Below are 19883 nucleotides of genomic sequence, written 5' to 3'. Positions count from 1 at the left end.
CAACACCCTTTAGAGACCAAATTATTTCCCTCTCGGCTCTTCCTCCTTCGGAGCAGGACCAGGGATTTAATCCTCTCTGCCCCGTCAGGGCTTTGAGATGCTATGTGGAGCGTTCTGCGCCTTTTAGGCAGTCAGAACAGCTGTTTGTGTGTTTCGGTGGCCGCACCAAAGGGTTTTCAGTCACAAAACAAAGGTTATCCAAGTGGATTGTGGAAGCCATCACGTTGGCTTACTCTTCTTTGGGCCTACAATGTCCCATGGGAGTAAGAGCCCATTCGACTAGAGGCATAGCCTCGTCCTGGGCATGGTCTAGCGGGGTTTCTATCGCAGAAATTTGTGCGGCGGCAGGCTGGGCCTCACCGTCCACATTTGCTAGATTTTACAATTTGGACGTCCCAGTCTTACAGACTCGGGTGCTTTCTGCATAGTGGTATAACTGTTACCAGTATGTTACATATGGTGCGCCTTGGCCTCACTTGAGCTCCAAGTTGTACTTATTCCCTGGAACGGATGTTTATCAGACTATCTGATGGAACAATTGGCCCTTATTAGCCCTTTAGTGCTAGGGTCATGTCTGTCGTTCCTCTACCTTAGCAACGGCGGGATTGTACTGGTTCCCCATAAGCGTCTTACGACGCAGTACGAGTGAAAGTATCGATAGGGAACGTACTCGGTTACTTTCGTAACCTCGGTTCCCTGAGATACGGGAACGAGTACTGCGTTGCTGGCCGTGCTAGGTAGCTGCACGACTCAGTCGTCGCTTCAGTCGAAGTACCTGAGTCCCTATGGCAAAATGCTCGCTTATATAGCCAGATGCTCCGCCCCTTTTGGCGCGATCGGGCGCGAATCATCGCCATAGGTTTGTGCATCTCCGCTGCCGAGCCATTGGTTCGTTTCTTTAACACTGCACGAACCGATGGCCGTGCAGTTACACTGCGTTATTGAAATACTTCAGTCTCAGGAGAAAAGGAGCTTTTCCCATAAGCGTCTTACGACGCAGTACTCGTTCCCGTATCTCAGGGAACCGAGGTTACGAAAGTAACCGAGTACGTTTTCCGTACAGCCTGGCGTGAATGTAACATATCCTAGAAAAGCATTAAAAACTGCTAGATCAGATTATTTTTCATCTTTCTTAGAAGATAACAAACATAACCCTAGGTATTTATTCAATACAGTGGCTGAATTAATGAAGAGTAAAGCACCAACAGGCACTGAATTTTCCCAACAGCACAGCAGTAATGACTTCATGAACTATTTTACTACCAAGATAGATACTATTATAGATAAAATTGTAACTATACAGCCATCCGCTACAGTATCACATCAGATATGCTATAGATCTCCTGAGGAACAATTCCATACAATTTCAACTATAGGAGAGGAAGAGTTGTACAAACTTATTAAATCATCTAAACTGACAACATGCATGTTAGACCCTATTCCATCTAAGCTACTAAAAGAGGTGCTTCCAGAAGTCATAGATCCTCTTCTGAATATTATTAATTTGTCACTATCGTTAGGATATGTCCCCAAAACTTTCAAACTGGCTGTTATTAAGCCTCTAATTAAAAAAACTCAAATTGATCCCAATGAATTAAACAATTACAGACCAATTTCAAATCTCCCTTTTCTGTCAAAGATACTAGAAAAGGTAGTGTCCTCACAATTGTGTTCTTTCTTAGAGAAAAATGGTATCTGTGGGGATTTCCAATCAGGATTTAGACCGAATCATAGTACTGAGACTGCTCTTATTAGAGTTACAAATGATCTTCTCCTGTCATCCGATCGTGGATGCATCTCTCTATTAGTACTACTGGATCTTAGTGCTGCGTTTGATACTATTGACCACAATATTCTTTTAAATAGACTTGAAAATTGTGTTGGCATTAGTGGTAGTGCACTGGCTTGGTTCGAATCGTACTTATCTGACCAGCATCAGTTCATAGCAGTGAATGACGAGGTATCATATCAATCACAAGTGCAGTATGGAGTACCTCAAGGCTCAGTACTAGGGCCATTACTTTTTACACTTTATATGTTACCCTAACAGAATGCATAGTTGAAATAAAAAATTGGATGGCAAGAAATTTTTTACTGCTAAATTCTGAAAAAACAGAGGTGTTAATTATTGGACCTAAAACCTCCGCATGTAATAACCTTAAACACAGTCTAATACTCAATGACTGCTCTGTCAATTCGTCATCATCAGTCAGGAACCTAGGTGTGCTATTCGATAGCAATCTTTCCTTCAAAAGCCACATTTCTAGCATTTGCAAAAACGCATTTTTTCATCTAAAAAATATATTGAAATTACGACCTATGCTCACGATGTCAAATGCAGAAATATTAATCCATGCGTTCATGACCTCAAGGATAGATTATTGTAATGCTTTATTGGGTGGTTGTTCTGCACGCTTAATAAACAAACTCCAGCTGGTCCAAAATGCAGCAGCTAGAGTTCTTACTAGAACCAGAAAGTATGAACATATTAGCCCGGTTCTGTCAACACTGCACTGGCTCCCTATTAAACATCGTATAGATTTTAAAATCTTGCTAATTACTTATAAAGCCCTAAATGGTTTAGCTCCTCAGTACTTGAGCGAGCTCTTATCATATTATAGTCCCTCACATCCGCTGCGTTCTCAAAATTCCAGCAATTTGATAGTACCTAGAATATCAAAATCAACTGCGGGCGGCAGATCTTTTTCACATTTAGCGCAAACTGTTCGGGAGGCAGATACACTCTGTCAGTTTAAATCTAGATTAAAGACCCATCTCTTTAAACTGGCCTACACTTAATACATTTCATAATCCAAATCCGTTAAAGGATTGTTAGGCTGCATTATTTAGGTCAACCGGAACCAGGGACACTTCCTATAACACCTGATGTGCTCGTTGCATCAGAAGAAGAATGGCATCTACGCTAATATTAGTATCTTTCCTTCTTATTCAGAGGTCACCGTAGCCACCTGTATTCCAGATCAGACGGTCACTGCAGTCTCCCGGATCTAGTCCGTACCCATCAGCACCCAGAGATATCCTCTACAGCCCTGAATGTCAGCAGAGACCACATCAAAGACAGATCATCAGTGAAGACCTCATCACCTAGACGGCCATCGACGCAAGACAGCGAAAACCAGATGAGTCCTCTCCTATCTGATTTTGTGGCAACTTGGAACTCTTGCATCTACATTAATATTAGTCTGTTTGTTTCTTATTCCCAGGTCACCATAGCCACCAGATCCAGTCCGTATCCAGATCAGATGGTCACTGCAGTCCCCCAGATCCAGTCCAATCCAAGAGCAGATGGTGGATCAACACCTACAGCCGAATGTCAGCGGATTCCCGTGTCAACTAGATGAGCCCCAGAGACAGATCATCAAGAAAGAACTCCTACCCTAAACGGCCACCGTCACACAAGGCCACAGGAACCAGATGAGTCCTCTCCAATTTGACTTTGATGCAGTATGGAACTCTTGCATTATTATTGACATTTTACTTTATTATTTTAATACTGTAAGGTTGCTTTGACACAACTTGTATTGTAAAAATCGCTGCATAAATAATCTTGACTTGACTTGACTTGACATCAAATCTTATGTATCGTATTTTAGAACACAGTAACTAGTAACAAGTTTTAACATGCCCCGACATTTGTGTTTTTTCAGTTGCTTATAAACATATAAACGGATCAAATCTGAAAACACTGTATTCACCACAAACTGGGCTACAACAATAAGTGAGCAGCACGTATATTCGCGAACAGTGTATCACAGCAAAGATTTGTCTAATTACTCTTACTCTAACATTAGGCTATTAACATTATAACTCATATTACTTTTATATAATATTGCTGTCCATTTTATAGAACAGAAAAAAAACATCCTGGCATCATGAGACATTTAGAAGCAGTGAATGAAACTTCATAATGTTTCATTTGATTATACATTTACTAAGGAATTTTAGTTTGGACAAAGTCTAACTAGTAAAATGTGTACAAGTTATGTGGCAGCTAAGTTAAGTAGGTTAATAAAAAAAACGTGCTCATGTAAATGATGAAGCTGCCGCATCTGAGATAAATTCAAAGTTTATTTCTCTCAGCGCACCTTTGAGGTAAATTCTGTCTCTTTCCTCTTAGTGCTTCTTCTTCCAGAAACGAAGTAACTGAGATGAACTTAAGAAAAAGTGTTGTTGCTTTGTTTGCTCTGATGTGGGCATTTACATGCCATGCATCTCACATGGCCTATTATAATAACAAAAGCAAAAGTTGCTCATGGGCATGATCAAATTAACAATAGTTAGCTCTAGCTCTGAGGGCAAAACTGTACGTTGGTTTCATATAGATTACTTTAACACAGAACATTTGTTTTCAATAAGACTTGCTTCATTTAAAAGTAGTCAAGCTTTCTATAGATATATCTCTCATGTCTCTCATATCGAGTATTCACTGAGTTTCGGTTAATTATAGTGACGCATTTCTAAATGAAGGTCACAAAGACCAAGGCGTCAGACAGCGCACCCTGTTTTATTTTTTTCTTTATTTGACAAAACCACAAAGCTTTGTTGTTATTATGTGTGTATACAAATATAAGTAGACCCTTTACAGATTCGATTGATGTTGTAGGATCTCAGCGCAAATCAGACAATTCAGTCGATTCAATTAGAAGTTTTGAAACACTTCTACAGACCCCAAATTCTACAAGAGACCCAGCATGACAAGACTCCTGTCGTAAAATTTGTCATGTGACAACCTGGCGCCAGCCAGCTTGAAGCAAACCTAACCAACTAGGAACTTGCAACATTAACACAAAAGGACACTTGTTGATCATTCCAAGGAAGGAGATTGTCAAATTTGGGGCAAGTAACCAAGATTAATGGTCAAAGACATGCACATCTTGAACATCACATGAGTAAAATCCTTAGAGATTTTGGTTGGTACACTCCCCCATCCACAGACTGAAATTCCTTCTACACCCTTTTGACCTTTTGTTCTTCACAGAACACATTCTCACATTCCCAATACGGCCCAGAAAACTGCCTATTGATGTATATATGCACCTAAAATTATGCTAAAAGAACTCCTGAGCAACTCATCATTTCTATGCATAACTTCCTATCCTCTTTGTAACCCATACATTTGCCTAGTATGTTTTAATCACTTATTGTGTATGTCCTTTTTAATAACTATTGAACAGCTTATTGGTTTATATTGGTGTTTGGTATGCCTGAGCTCGAAATTGCATTCTCAGAATGTTTCTGTAATTCAATTCTTTGTAAAATGTATTATAGTCTCGTTATAGAAATCATGTCCAAATTTATCTTTGCAAAGAGCGGGAAAATTGGGACCACGGGACTGATCAGATAACATTGTGATTTATGGTTTGGGTGGAGAAACCAGCAGTACCCCAACTTAGGACAATGATTTAATTGGTCAGGACACCATTTGGGATGTGTCCAAAAGCTGAGTTTAAATACTCAGGACACCATCAAATCTCTCTCTTACTCTTACACTCTTACTCTCACTCCTCGCGTTTCTTCTCTAATTATTTGATTGATGGTTGTTCAGGTCTAAGCAATTGCACATATTGCTATAAACTTGGGACTTCATATTTCATTCCTTTAAACTCATTCTTTCCTCACTTTCTCTTTCTGCAACTTGTGTGAATGCGTGTGTTTATGTGTTAGATTAGTTTGTATGTCTTAGGTTTATCCAATAAAATCATATTTTTATTAGAAAAGATAAGTATCTTGTGTTTCGTGCTTACAAGTTAATGTCTTAAACTGCTGATTTTGCTACTGTGCTAATATATAGTGTTTTCACTATATTCTGGATAGTAGTATCCATTGCAGAGTTTCTGTCACACGGCTCGTTCAATGAATCGCGAGTCGACTCTGAACATTCCCTTTTGAATCATGATCGATTCCCTTTGAGCTAAATTAAATGTACATTATCACTACATTTTGGTGGAGAATGCGGGCAGTTTAATCTAAATTGTAAGCATAAACAAAGTTATTTAATATTTTCTATTTCTGCGGATGAAAGCTTCTGAGTCTAGACTGTACGTGTGTGTGTGTGTGTGTGTGTGTGACATAAGCAGCGCGTGGCCGCCTGAATGAATGAACGCTGGAATGAATGAACTTGAATGAATGCAGAGGGCAGTAACTCGAGACCGCCTCTCTACTTTTAAACTGTAGTAAGTTAGTTTAAAGTTAAGGTCTGAGATCATACAATAAGGTCAAAATTGAGCGTGTCCCTCATTTCTGTAATGCCTAATTTATAGTTGAATTAATGTCATTGCGTGTTCCAGTGTCATTCAATTGCTATACTCCCGGCCAGGGAATCTCAGTCACCGTTAGCTGAACAGAACTAAACTGCAGTAATTAAAAGGGAAAATAAATCGACAGATAAAGAATAGTTGAGCGTGTTCCTCAATCTATTTTAAAGGCCTTATTATTCATAGTTTAATTGTTAATGTGTGTTCCATTGTCAAATCAACTATGTTATTCGACTCCCTTGGTTAAACATTAGAAATAATGCTTGCCTGATTGTGTCTGTTCACTAAGTGGAACAGTGCGATATGAATGGGAGTGTTTTAAAAGCTTGATCAAGTAAAGTTTAACTTTGAGCCAACAGCGAATGAAACCTGTTGTGTTGTGTTTACATGCTCAGAGAAACTGGCACGGAGATTTACGATCCGCAGAGATGGTTATTATTTTGTTTCCTCATTAGCAGCGCCAAGCAGCCACTTAAAGTTTAAATCCAACTCTTAACGAACTTAAGAGTTTAAAGCGCCACATTGCAAAACCAACTAGAAGTGGTGTTGTTATTTGTACAGTGTTGAAATGCGTCGCCATTTCATGTAACATGCTTAACTGAACTTGCAATGTAATGTTTCATGTGCTTAGTCCACTATTGTTTGTTTTGGTTGCCGTAGTTACGATGGTGACTCGGAAGTCTTAACCTACTTAACCTACCTATTTCCTCATTTGGTCATTTCATATGATCATTATTTCCAGTATTCTCTCTTTTAGGCCAATCATTTTAGGTATTAATAAGCCTTGAACTTTGAAAGTTAAGGTTAACTTATTTTACCTAATTGATTTGCTACCCCTATCAGCAGATTCTATTCAGAATCACACTTACCCATTACCAGTGTTGGGCACGTACCTTTAAAAACGTAATTAGTTATAGTTACTAGTTACTTCTCACAAATAGTAACTGAGTTAGTAACTGAGTTACATCATTATAAAAGTAACTAATTACCAGGCAAAGTAACTATTGCGTTACTTTAAAAAAAATCTAATTTAATATAACTATACAATAAATATAAAACATTGTATACTAACCTACACTATTTTAATGTTGTTGTGGGACAACGTGAGAGACAACTATCAAATTCAACATATTATTATAAATATCATTACTATAGTGGAACAATAAAGCACAATAGATGGTTTAGAACTTTAAATATTTATTGCACAGACCACAATTCGTCAACAAATAAGTCTAAATATAAATTATGCTTCTGAAGAAATGTACCAAAAACAAACATTAATAATAATTATTATTATTAAATTAATTTTGTGTCGGCATGTGACGATGTGAGGTGCTTCAGTAGATTTGAATTACTTGTCACCGACGCAGAGAGACTCTTTTTTCCTGGGCAAAAGTTGCACGTTACAAAAACATTTTTGCTTTTCACCTCAGCGAGTGATTATACTTCCAGTTTGCAAAAACTACCTTTGAACTTGTTGGACTTGCCAACGTTGTGAGTCCTGGATGTTGGTGTGTGCGACTGACCGTGCGTGTGCTTCAGTGTGCGTGTGCTTCACCCGCACTACCCTGCCTCTGATTGGCAAACAATGGAAATTTACTCAATCTAAGCCAATCATCGCGTTCTCAGTTACACCACGTTTACAGACACACCAATCATCATCACTGGTTATGTGTCCCGCCCCGGCCCCGAACACACACAAACACACACACCTCAGAGAAAGAGAGGTCCTATGGCTGAGAGAGACGCTGCTCGCATGAAAACCGCTTCAGTGTTCTCAGTTATAGTAACACGGATTTTATTGTCAGTAACGGTAACGCTGTTGTAACGGGGGAAACAGTAATTCGTCTGATTACTCGTTACTGAAAAAAGTATCGCCGTTAGTAACGCCGTTTATTTATAGCGCCGTTATTCCCATCACTGCTCATTACTTCATTGCGTTTTTACCCCTATTTCTTCCTTTCTTGGTTATACAATTAACCTCCATTTTATTTATTTATTATTTTTATTTCCTCCTGCATTTAATTTTATTTTGATTACTTTGCCATTTATTACTTTTAATTTCACTTTACCTTACCTTTCTCCTTTACCTCCTTGTATCCTAGCTTGGGGACGACACACCTGAGCCTTAATATGAGACATTGTTATCCCTCACTACGAGTTCAAATAAATTAGAAAGACAACTCTTTCATTCAAATTTTATTGTTGTTTCATTAGTTGTGCAACAACTATAAACAACGCTCTACTCGTAGTTGGGTATAACAGCCACGCAGCCTGTGCATGGACCCGATCCACTGAATTTACTGAGTCTCCTTCCCTTCCCTTCTACTCAAGTCTCTCCTGCTTTCTTCTTTCTTTACTCCTCACATTTGCAGGGACCTGTAAGAACCATCAGTCGATTCTAAGTGAATGAAATGCAAAATCTCATGAAAGAAATGCTTTTTCTCATTTTTTTCCTCTTCCTCATTAGACCGACGAAGTCTTCACATCCCTAGTCTACCTAGACACCCTGAGACCAACACTGTCATTACCACACTTCATTAGGGGTTCACAATCACTGACACAACACTTAGTTGTCCCACCACACATAGGCTTCTACCCCACACAGATTCGTGTCAGTCTCCCTTCTCCTCAGCATGCCAACATGCCACAGACTGCAGACCCCCTTGCCCATGGGGAAGATGTGAACACTTGGCTGAGAGGCATGACGGACAGCCTCACCCCCAAGACCTTTGAACTGTTATTATTCTTAATGAGAAGGTTCCTGACACAAGATTCAAGCCAGAACAACAACCACGAGGAGCTAGTCAAAATCACCAGCTCCCTAAGCTATGCCTTCACAACCCAGCTGAAACTGAGCGACAAGCACATCACCCACCTCTAAGAGGAGCTGTCTCGTGCCCAACGCCGCATAGACAAGCTGGAAGTGAAAGTTCAAGATCAACTCAAAGCACCCAACGAGAGGGAGCAGGAAACAACGGAACAAGTTAAGAAGCTCCAAGCAGCCCTGGCAGCAGCTCAACTTGACCAACAACAAGCAAAGGAGACCTGGTAAACAGACTAGAGAAAGCCAAGAACGACATCAGCGACAAGAATGTTGAAATCAGTGCCTTAGAAAACCACCTTGAAAGGTACAGCACTGAAATAGACAATCTGACCCAACATCTACATGATGCCAACGATGAGCTCTACATGATCAAAAAAGAACTCAATGAGCTGAAGCAAGAGCCAAGAAGAGAGAAGCATATCTCAGCCTCGCCACTGCTGAGCAGAGCTAAGTCTCACATCCAAGAACTGGCATCCAACGAAAGAAGCGAAAGGCCACCACCCGAAACCTCACTGGCCTTCGCCACACAACTCTTTCCTGTCACTGAAAGCAGAGACCCCATCCAAGCAGACCTTGGAGCTGCACAGTGGTTGACCATCAAAGACCTCAACAAGCTGTCTAAAAGCATCAGCCAGTTCAACCTGAACTCCAAAGAGGGCCACGACATTCAGGCCCACCTGCAAGATATTAATTTTCATTTAGAAATGAGACCTCATGTGACTGACAGAGACAGGTTGCACCTCCTAAGAGCAACATCAAGTGTCGAGGTACGAAACTTCATAGATCGACAACTTAGTCACACAAAGTCAAACTATTAGCTACTTTGTAAGGTCCTGATCAAAGAGTTTACAGACCCTGAGTCTGAATATGGATGGTAACTGCCTTGGAGACCAAACAAGGTCGACAAGAGACTCCACAAGCCTACTATAACCAGCTACGAAAAGCTTACTTCGGTGCACACAACGAACCTGACCTTGAAGAAGAGGTAAACTTCAAAACCCTTTTCCTAATAAAATCTTCACCCTGGAGTCAGTCGTCATCTCGGCGTCATGGCCTGTCCGCGCTCCATGACCATCCAACAGTTGCGCGATCTAACACAGAAGGCCTACACCAAGCAAAAGTTGGCCTCAAAGAAAGGTAACAAAACATCCACACTCTTGAACTCTGTCACCAAAGACTCAAGCCATGCACTGGACGACACCCAGTGGCATCACAACACCCGAGTCTTCCATCAAGAGCACAGGGAACGTGAGCCCCATGTCCACAACAGCTATCAGCCCAACTGCTGGAAAAAGCCATGGGACCAGCCACGCTTCTCAAGAAACCCAAAAGAAAGAATTAGCTGGAAACCTAACTGGACGCACAAAGCCAATCGACCGGCTCGTCCAACAGCAACTAGAGGGGGTAAGCAAAGACAAAACCCACATCAGTAAAACTCAGATGTCCACAGTGCTAAGTTTACACAAGAACAAGACTGTTCACCCTCAGAAGACATGGAACCAGTCATAAAACAACTGAAAGGGTTCCTTGAAAACCAGCTAACCATGAATGACTAGAAACAGATGTCATGCTCGCTGTGACCAGCGACAGAACGGAAGGCCGGCGATCACCTGGTACGCCACCATCTCAGAGATGACAAGCACCTGTTCAACAAACACCCAGAACTAACAAGTCTCTCCAACCGCTGACGAAAACTCTGAGGTACCAAAGAACATCACCTCAGTCATCCATCACTTACAAAGAAACTGTCAAATGAACTTCAACTCCAAGAACCACATTCATGTCTGTGCAACAGCAACCACCAAAGCACAGAAGGTCAGAAAGTCTGCCACAACTAGAAGGCATCACAAGTGGAATGCAACATAGGAGACAAAGTTTTGCACCCCAGCTTCACACAGCCATGGCAAACTACCTCCAATTGTCTGCAAAAGAACTTCCTGCCTAGCTGGACTGACCCCCATCTGGACACACCCTCATCCAAGCCAAGGATGCAGAGAGCATCTTCACTGACATACAAGAAAAGGGGGGAGCCAAAACAGACTAAAACAGATCTGACCATACATACACTACACAATTAACACTCACAACATTACCTACACCCAGAGATAACCACACCCACTGATAGCACATTCGACAAATATATTCTTCCCACGAGTAGAATATTCAAATCTTAGCTTAACATAGTTTTACATCCACCATGAGAAACATGCAACTATCCTCACCCCAGGTAGAACACTGGACACTATGTTAAGGTACATGACACCTTAGCTGCACCTGCCATCCTAGCTCAACAGTAGTTGCAACCCAGACTAGGAAAACCTGCAGGTATTTTTCTTTGCTTTGTTTTTTTTCCTTTACCTATCCCTTTCCTTCCCCTGTTGCTTTAGCAGGTGAAACTCCTAGCCACCCTACAAGGGTCAAAGGTCTGATATTAGGATTGACTTGCCACACCTAATATCCGCAAACCACTCTAAACTGAATGAGAGCCAGAGAGCCCCATGCAAGATAGGCCAAATCATTTTTCCACAGATGATGTCACCAAAAACTAAGGTGAACGTCTCTAAATTTAAAACCTAAAAGAAACAAACAGATTTAATCACAAAATTTGATCAAAGGATCATTATACGAAAACAAATTTGAACAACAGTTTCTAGGTGAATTCGACCATTTTCCAGGTACTAAATTTACCCGAATAACGTAATGCCCTGCACCAGTACAGTAACTGTCCTGGAAGTGTTGTCTTGTTGTTTGCTGTGTTTGTGTCTGCTTCTTCTGCCTTTGTTTCTCCAGCGCTCGTTGATGTCTTCTGCCAACAACACATCACCTAGCGAAAGGGGGATATGTAGGATCTCAGCGCGAATCAGACAATTCAGGCGATTCAATTAGAAGTTTTGAAACACTTCTACAGACCCCAAATTCCACAAGAGACCCAGCATGACAAGACTCCTGTCGTAAAATTTGTCATGTGATACCCTGGCGCCAGCCAGCTTGAAGCAAACCTAACCAACTAGGAACTTGCAACATTAACACAAAAGGACACTTGTTGATCATTCCAAGGAAGGAGATTGTCAAATTTGGGGCAAGTAACCAAGATTAATGGTCAAAGACATGCACATCTTGAACATCACATGAGTAAAATCCTTGATTTTGGTTGGTACACTCCCCCATCCACAGACTGAAATTCCTTCTACACCCTTTTGACCTTTTGTTCTTCACAGAACACATCCTCACATTCCCAATACGGCACAGAAAACTGCCTATTGATGTATATATGCACCTAAAATTATGCTAAAAGAACTTATGAGCAACTCATCATTTCTATGCATAACTTCCAATCCTCTTTGTAACCCATACATTTGCCTAGTATGTTTTAATCACTTATTGTGTATGTCCTTTTTAATAACTATTGAATAGCTTAATGGTTTATATTGGTGTTTGGTATGCCTGAGCTCGAAATTGCATTCTCGAAATGTTTCTGTAATTCAATTCTTTGTATAATGTATTATAGTCTTGTTATAGAAATCATGTCCAAATTTCTTTGCAAAGAGTGGGAAAATTGGGACCACAGGACTGATCAGATAACATTGTGATTTATGGTTTGGGCGGATAAACCAGCAGTACCCCGACTTAAAAGCTGAGTTTAAATACTCAGGACACCATCAAATCTCTCTCTTACTCTTACGCTCTTACGCTCACTCCTCACGTTTCTTCGCGCCGCCGTGTTAGCGTTCTTGAACAAACCCCAGAGGGTTAATATTATCAAATGTGCCATATGTGCCATATGTGCAAATATTTAAAACAAACAAACAAAAAAAATACACAACTTGCCAAACCCCAGGTGTTATGAACTGTGCCAGAAGGAATGACGGAGACGGGAATAAGCAAAACAAGTCTTTAATAAATCCAAAACACAAGGAGTAATCCACACCAGGAACAGGAGAATACACTAGTACATCACATAGTAGACCCGACAAAGGAGGAATGCACAGACTACAGTACATGGGACAATCAGGGGAACACAGGTAAAAAGAATGATTAATTAGACAAGGGAGAAAGAATATTACAAAACTTGTCACATCACAGGCAATGAGAAAGGCAATGACAGAGTTTGATGGGGTTTTTATTAAGGTAAAAAAAATATCCTGAAGGTAAGAACAGGTAGAAATGCAGGGTAACCACAGGTATGGTGGCTTGCTAGGAAAACATTCCTGTTTACATTACACAGACATGAGAGTGCATGCCAAGACAAACAAAACCATGAAAAACTTAAAGAAATTGCAAAGCAAGCTTCTGGACTTGAACATAGCTCCTCACGTTTCACAACACCATCTGGAGAATACACTGAATGTTGTCTGGGGAGAACACATAAGAAAAGCATGAGGCATGTTAAATACTTAAAACATGTCCGATTAAGCTATAGAGAGCTGTACCTTCCATCTGTTCGGGGGCAGGGAGGTGTGGGGGGAGTTTGGTGATGTGTTGGCAGAAACCTAAGAGCCAGGCGTGATGGACATTTGCTTCATATTAAAATTTTAAGAAGAAGAATCCTGCGGATGCTGGTGAGGTAGAGCGATGGATGAACCCCTTGGCTAACTCTTCATCAATGTATGCCTGCATAGCCTCTGATTCGGGTTGAGATAGCGAAAACAACCTCCCCTTCGGTGGAACTGTACTTGGTAGAAGATCTATAGCACAGTCACTGGGCCGATGGGGTGGTAGATGAGTGGCTTTGGACTGACTGAAGGCTTCAGCCAAATCCCGGTATACCTCTGGGAGTGGTGTTGATTGTGGTTCCTTCAGAGATGTGGATTGAAGTGATGGAGGTAGACAACGTTGATGGCAGGAGTCAGACCACTGAATAATTTATTTGTCCGTCCAAGAGATACTGGGGTTGTGTGATTCTAGCCAGGGTAGGCCCAGGATGATCGGGTTGTGTGCAGACTCCGATGGTGAGTGAGATGTCCTGAGTGGTGAATTGTATCTGATCGGGACCCAAAGGATGGGTTCCGTTTTAGGTGTCTGTGTAACTGTGGGATTTGATTGACGGAAGGGCCGTCGAACTCTCACCACATTGTCCTCCCGTATGGCCAGTTCGATGAATTGATCAAGAGTTTTATCCTCATCCCGACATGCCAGTTCAGTTTGCAGATCGGTATTCAATCCCTTATGAAACAGCAGTTTAAGAAGAGCTTCTTGCCAGACAGTCTGAGCAGCGAGTGTACGAAACGTTAAAGCATATTCAGCGACGGAGCTCTTTCCTTGTCGAAGTGCTAGTAACTGCTCACCAACCTCTTTACTGCCCGTTGGATGCTCGAACACCTCCCTGAAGTGTTGCAGAAAGTCAGTGAAGGAGGGAAACGTAGCGTAATCCTCATTCCAAACTGCGGTCGCCCAATATCAAGCCTTTCCCGTGAGCAGGGAGCAAACAAAGGCTATGCGGCTGTCATCAGTGGGATATAGTAATGGCTGTTGTTTAACAAACATGGTGCATTGGAGTAAAAAACCCTTACATTTGGTGGGCGACCCGTCAAACTTCTCGGGGAATACCAAGCGTGGACTGGCTGTGGTGATCGGCGGTGTGGAAATGGCGGCTGATGGCGGCTGGCTGGGCGGAAGGAAGCTGCGTTCAGCTAGTAACGGGCGGATGGCTTGAAGTGTTTTACCCAACTCTTCCATGAGCGAGGTGAGTCGAACGAGCTGTTGTTGATGTACAGCCAAGACGGAGGCTTGAGCGCTTAACTCTGTGGAGAGCTGTTGTAAAGCCGCTGGATCTGTGTGAGGCGAAGTCTTCTGTGACGGAGACTCAGGCTGATTGGGATCCATTTGCAGCTTTATTAGATACTCCAAAAGAATAGTCAAACAGGCGTGGGTCAAAAACAGTAGATGCAACAACGCAAACAGATCATAAATCGTAACTGTAGGACAGACGTGAAATCAGGGCAAGCGGCAGGCAGACAGAGAGATAATCCAGATAAACAAAGCACAAGGTTGAAAGGCAGGCAGCAATGGGTCAGAGATGACAAACAGTCCAAGTAAATAAACCAACAAGACAGGATACAGGGAAAAAAGCTCAGAATTGTCAGCACAGCAAAACAAAACTTCGCGAGGAGAGGTAGGAAAAGCTGGTTTAAATAGTCCTTGAAGATGAGTGACACCTGTGAAGGTGATCAGTCCCAGGCACGGGGATTGTGGGAAATGGAGTTCAAAATGGGTTAGTAATCAGGAGATGGTTCCCGCTGGTGGTGATCAGAGGGAACCACAGAGGCTGTATTTGTGACAGTAACACTGTTTCAAGGATTATTAACAGCACCATCAGACAATCAACTGCTGTTTCTATACAGGCTTCAGAGAGCACAGAGAGACTCTTTATCTAAATATACATAATACTATAGAGACTGTGTCTGTTCACCGAACTAGCAAATATATGAGATATTCAAACCAATTAAGGGTAACAATTTAATTGATGTTCAACAAATAAAAACAGATATAATAAAGACAAACAAATGATAAAGCTTGGCTTATTAAATATAAGATCCCTTTCTATGAAAGTGCTTTTTAATTACAGACTGATGTCCAAATCAAAAATACTAGAAATGGCACTATCCCTACAACTGTATTTCTTCTTAGAAAAAAAAAATGGCATCTGTAAGGATTTCCAGTCAGGATTTTGACCGTATCATAGTACTGAGGCTGCTGTCATCAGAGTTACAAATGACCTGCTCTTATCATCTGATTGTGGTTTTATCTCTCTATAAGTGCTATTGGATGTTAGCACTGTGTTTGACACTGTTGATTACAACATTCTTTTGAATAGACTAGAAAAATGACCTTGGTATTAGCGGAAGTGCATTGGCATATAAGTAAATAAATAGGTATCATACTGATTTCAAGTGCAGTATGAAGTACCTAAAGGCTCAGTACTTGGACCGTTACTTTTCTCACTTTACATGTTACCCTCATGAGGAAAAACGGGGCTAGCTTTCACTGTTATGCTGATGATACTCAGCTCTATATTTCTTCATGACCCAACAAAGCATACCAATTTGCAAAACTAACAGAATACATAGTTTATATGTGCATATATATGTGCATATGGTGCATTCACCAGTAAAAGGATGGTGACATAAGAGCGTTGAGGCGGCACCTGTGCCATCAGCCAATGCCTTGCCGTGGCATAGTGATTTTCATTGGTTCATGACAATCCTACCATGTTTTCTGCTGAATTGACAGTATTTGTGATCATGCACCCTCATGTCTATGTGATTGTTACCAGGGGTGTTCAGCTTTTTCCCCTTCAGGGTATTTTCTCACCTGTTATAAAAACCCTGTAAAACTCTGCTCCTAAATGATTGTCATCTCATTGCCTACAGCTGACAACTTTTTTTAATTAACTATAGTAAATAACAATGTTATATATTTTTTCAGTTCTGTCTTCTGTTTACTAAACATTGCTGTCTACTGTGACAAAGCAAACTTCAAAAGTTCATTAAAGTCTGCATGAAATCTTTACTTTACCCTATTTACTTTGTTAGCGTGCATCACAAGTCTTGTGGTAAACATTTAATTAGCGTAAGTAAATACGTTTTTTATAATAATTTGCTCACTCCTATCATCTGTTTGCTTTGAGCTAAGTATATCCAGAGGAGAACTGTCCCACTGATGTTGCCTGGTTTCTCCCAATGTTTTCTCTATTATCCAATATCAAATAGAGGTTTTTGTTCATTCCCACGGTTGTCTTTGACTTGTACACTATAGCAGTGGTTCCCAACCATGTTCCTAGAGCCTTTCGCATTTTGCAAGTCTCCTTTGTCTGACACATCCATTTCAAGTCTTAGAGTCTGTACTGATGAGTTGAATCAAGTGTGTTTAAGGATACATGCAAAATGTGCAGTTTTGAAGGGTTTTTCTATGAAAAATATGTATTTTAACTGTTGACCTTTTAAATCCAGATGGAGATGATGATGGAAAAAGCAGGAAATCGGCACTTGTTGGAAATCCTGACGTATCCTGATACAGGTCATCAGATTGAACCTCCATACTCACCTCACTTCCGTGCATCTACCTTTAAACTACATTGGTCAAAGGAGAAAGGTATGAATGCATGATCTACTGTCTCAATTCATCTAGTTTATGAGCCATCTCAATGTCAATTCTAATTTTATGTTTAGACTTTATTTTTGATTGTGTTTTTGAACGTGTGCAGTTGTCGTGCTATGGGGTGGAAAGACTAAACCACACACATACGCACAAGAGGATGCATGGAAGAAGATATTAGCATTTTTGGGGCAGCATCTTTCAGCATCGGTGACTTCATTTTAAGTGTCAACCATTTAAATGTAACAGTTTTCAAATTATGCATTGATGCAGTGTTTGTGGTACTCTCCAGTGGCCTCATGGGATAGTAAAGTGTCCATCTGGGTACTGTGAATTCTGACATACTTCTTGTGTCACATACTGTTTTCATCTACTACATTGTAGGGAAGTATGTGAGCCAAGATATTCAGAGAACACCCCTGATAGCACACGTACATCTCGGAGACGTCTATTTGACATCTGCAAGACATCTGCAAGACTTAGTTTGCTCATCTGCAATACATCTATTGGATGTTTCCTATCAGACAAATAGATGTCTATTAGATGTCTTTAAGAAGTTTACGAATTAAAATGTATGTAAAACTGACATCCTACAGATGTCTGCCAGATATTTGTACACAGCAGTTGCTTTCCAGATCAAGAGATCTTTAACAGACACTAAATTTTAACTTTAAACACAAAAACAAGCTTGCAAAACAAAGAAAAAAAAAAAAACAATTGTTTGAAATTTCACCAATTCTTGAGACACGGGACAAAACATGTCCAGCAATTGTAACTGCTATTAGCAGGATTAACAATTAGGGATGCACCGAATATTCGGCCACCGAAAGATTTTTATCACCGAAACAACATGGCCGAAACAGTATGGTGACGCAAACAGAAACCGCGGCGTGCACGTGCTTGTCTTAAGCAACACGTCTGCGGTGTGGACGTATTTCAGTATATCTGAGAAAGACCCACGGATAGCGATTTGCAAAACTTGTAATGCCGGAATTTCAAGTGTACTAGCATTCTGATAGCGCCTCCTGCTGGAAGAGAAACACGTAGACTTGTAAATGTGAACTGATGGATCCACAAGATAATGTGTTATAAAAATTTAAACAATTAAACAAAGGTATATATATGTATATGTTATTTAAGTAATATAATACTTGATTGAAAATAATTGTTTAAATTAATATAATTGATTTATTCTTTGAAACTTTAATATTAATTTATGCAATTGCAGTGCCTTGATTTTAGTAAGATTAGTACACAGTCATAGCCATAAATGCAATGGTACTAATAATTGGCATAATTCTTTCGGTGTTTCGGTTTTCGGCCTTGGTTTCCTCTTTTTCGGTTTTCGGTTTCGGCCAAGAATTTTCTTTTCGGTGCATCCCTATTAATAATATAATGTATTTAACAGAATTATCCCATTCAGTTTAAGTTTGTCTTTATGATATCAAATCTATGACACTTACATGAAAAACATCCCACAGCAACACTGTTAACCCTCTGGGGTTGAAAGCCGCCCGATGTGGTCTTGGCTTTTTCTTGATGACCGCGAAAAGAACAAAAAATGCTCGTCATTTTAAAAATGTGCTTTTGTAAAATAAAATTAAACAAACAGGGTGTGCTCTCTGCTGTCTCAGTCTACCTCACCTCCGTTCACAGTTACTTATAGTTTCTGGGAGAAGACGCGTAAAGAGGAATAAGCCAGAATTTACCTCAGAAGAAGAACACAATGTGAAAAGTATAGTAAACTGCATTTTATTCCCAGATAGCACACATACATCTGCAAGATATCTGTTAAAGATCTCTTGATTTGGAAAGCATCTGCTGTGTACAAACATCTGGCAGACATCTGTAAGATGTCAGTTTTACATACATTCTAATTCATAAACATCTTAAAGACATCTAATAGACGTCTATTTGACATCTGATAGGAAATGTCCAATAGACGTATTGTAGATGAGCAAACTACATCATGCAGATGTCTTGCAAATGCACATAGATGTCTCCAAGATGAACGTGTGCTTTCAGGGTTGTCAGAAACGGTAACAGCATTGTAACAGTAATTTGTTTGATTACTTGTTACTGAAAAAGTAATGCCGTTAATAACGCTGTTATTCCCATCACTGTACGTAATACAGTTTGTTTGTATTTTGATCATTTATATTAAGATGCTAGTAAATGTAAATGAAAAGAGGTAACAAGTAATTGTTTTATTTGTTCATTTAACTCTTTAAAAGTTCCCTTGTTGCCATAGCAGATGCACAGCAGACAAACTGTTCTGAGATGAGAGAAAATAAATAATTTGTGTTCCAATGATATATCCAAATACTAAATGTGAATCTTGAATAAAAGCTTTATAAACAATAACATACTTATTGTTTGTTGCATTTGTTGTAATACAGTAATTGATTGATTGAATGTATTTGATAATTAAAATGACTACAATAATGACTACTGTAATAGCCTGGTGCTGGTTAGACGAGACGAGAGTCAAACTTAAATGATAGATACTTTTAATCTTGATATTCAAGGAAAAAGACAGGGGGTTTCCACACACTTACTACATTCGATGACCGACAAAGACAAAACTCAAAGACAGACTTATAAAGGCAAACTAATCAAGAAAACACAGGTGATACAGATAATGAGCAAACGAGGACTAATAACAGGACTAAACCAAATCATCACAA

General features: G+C 40.2%; 1 protein-coding gene across 1 annotated transcript in view; it reads left to right on the top strand.

The window, feature by feature from the left end:
* The window catches only part of LOC141332847 (peroxisomal succinyl-coenzyme A thioesterase-like), a 65739-nt gene extending 48318 nt beyond the window's left edge, over positions 1-17421 (top strand). Inside the window, exons 10-11 of the mRNA XM_073837806.1 lie at positions 17052-17193; positions 17306-17421. Of these exons, the coding sequence (XP_073693907.1) occupies positions 17052-17193; positions 17306-17421 (258 nt within the window). The remainder of the gene's footprint in view (positions 1-17051; positions 17194-17305) is intronic.
* The last annotated feature ends 2462 nt before the right edge of the window (positions 17422-19883 follow it).

The sequence above is a fragment of the Garra rufa genome, chromosome 4 (genome assembly GCF_049309525.1).
Source record: "Garra rufa chromosome 4, GarRuf1.0, whole genome shotgun sequence".
In the NCBI taxonomy this organism is placed as follows: Eukaryota; Metazoa; Chordata; class Actinopteri; order Cypriniformes; family Cyprinidae; genus Garra; species Garra rufa.
Note: the sequence above shows the minus strand (reverse complement) of the source record. Positions and strands in the feature narration are given on the sequence as shown.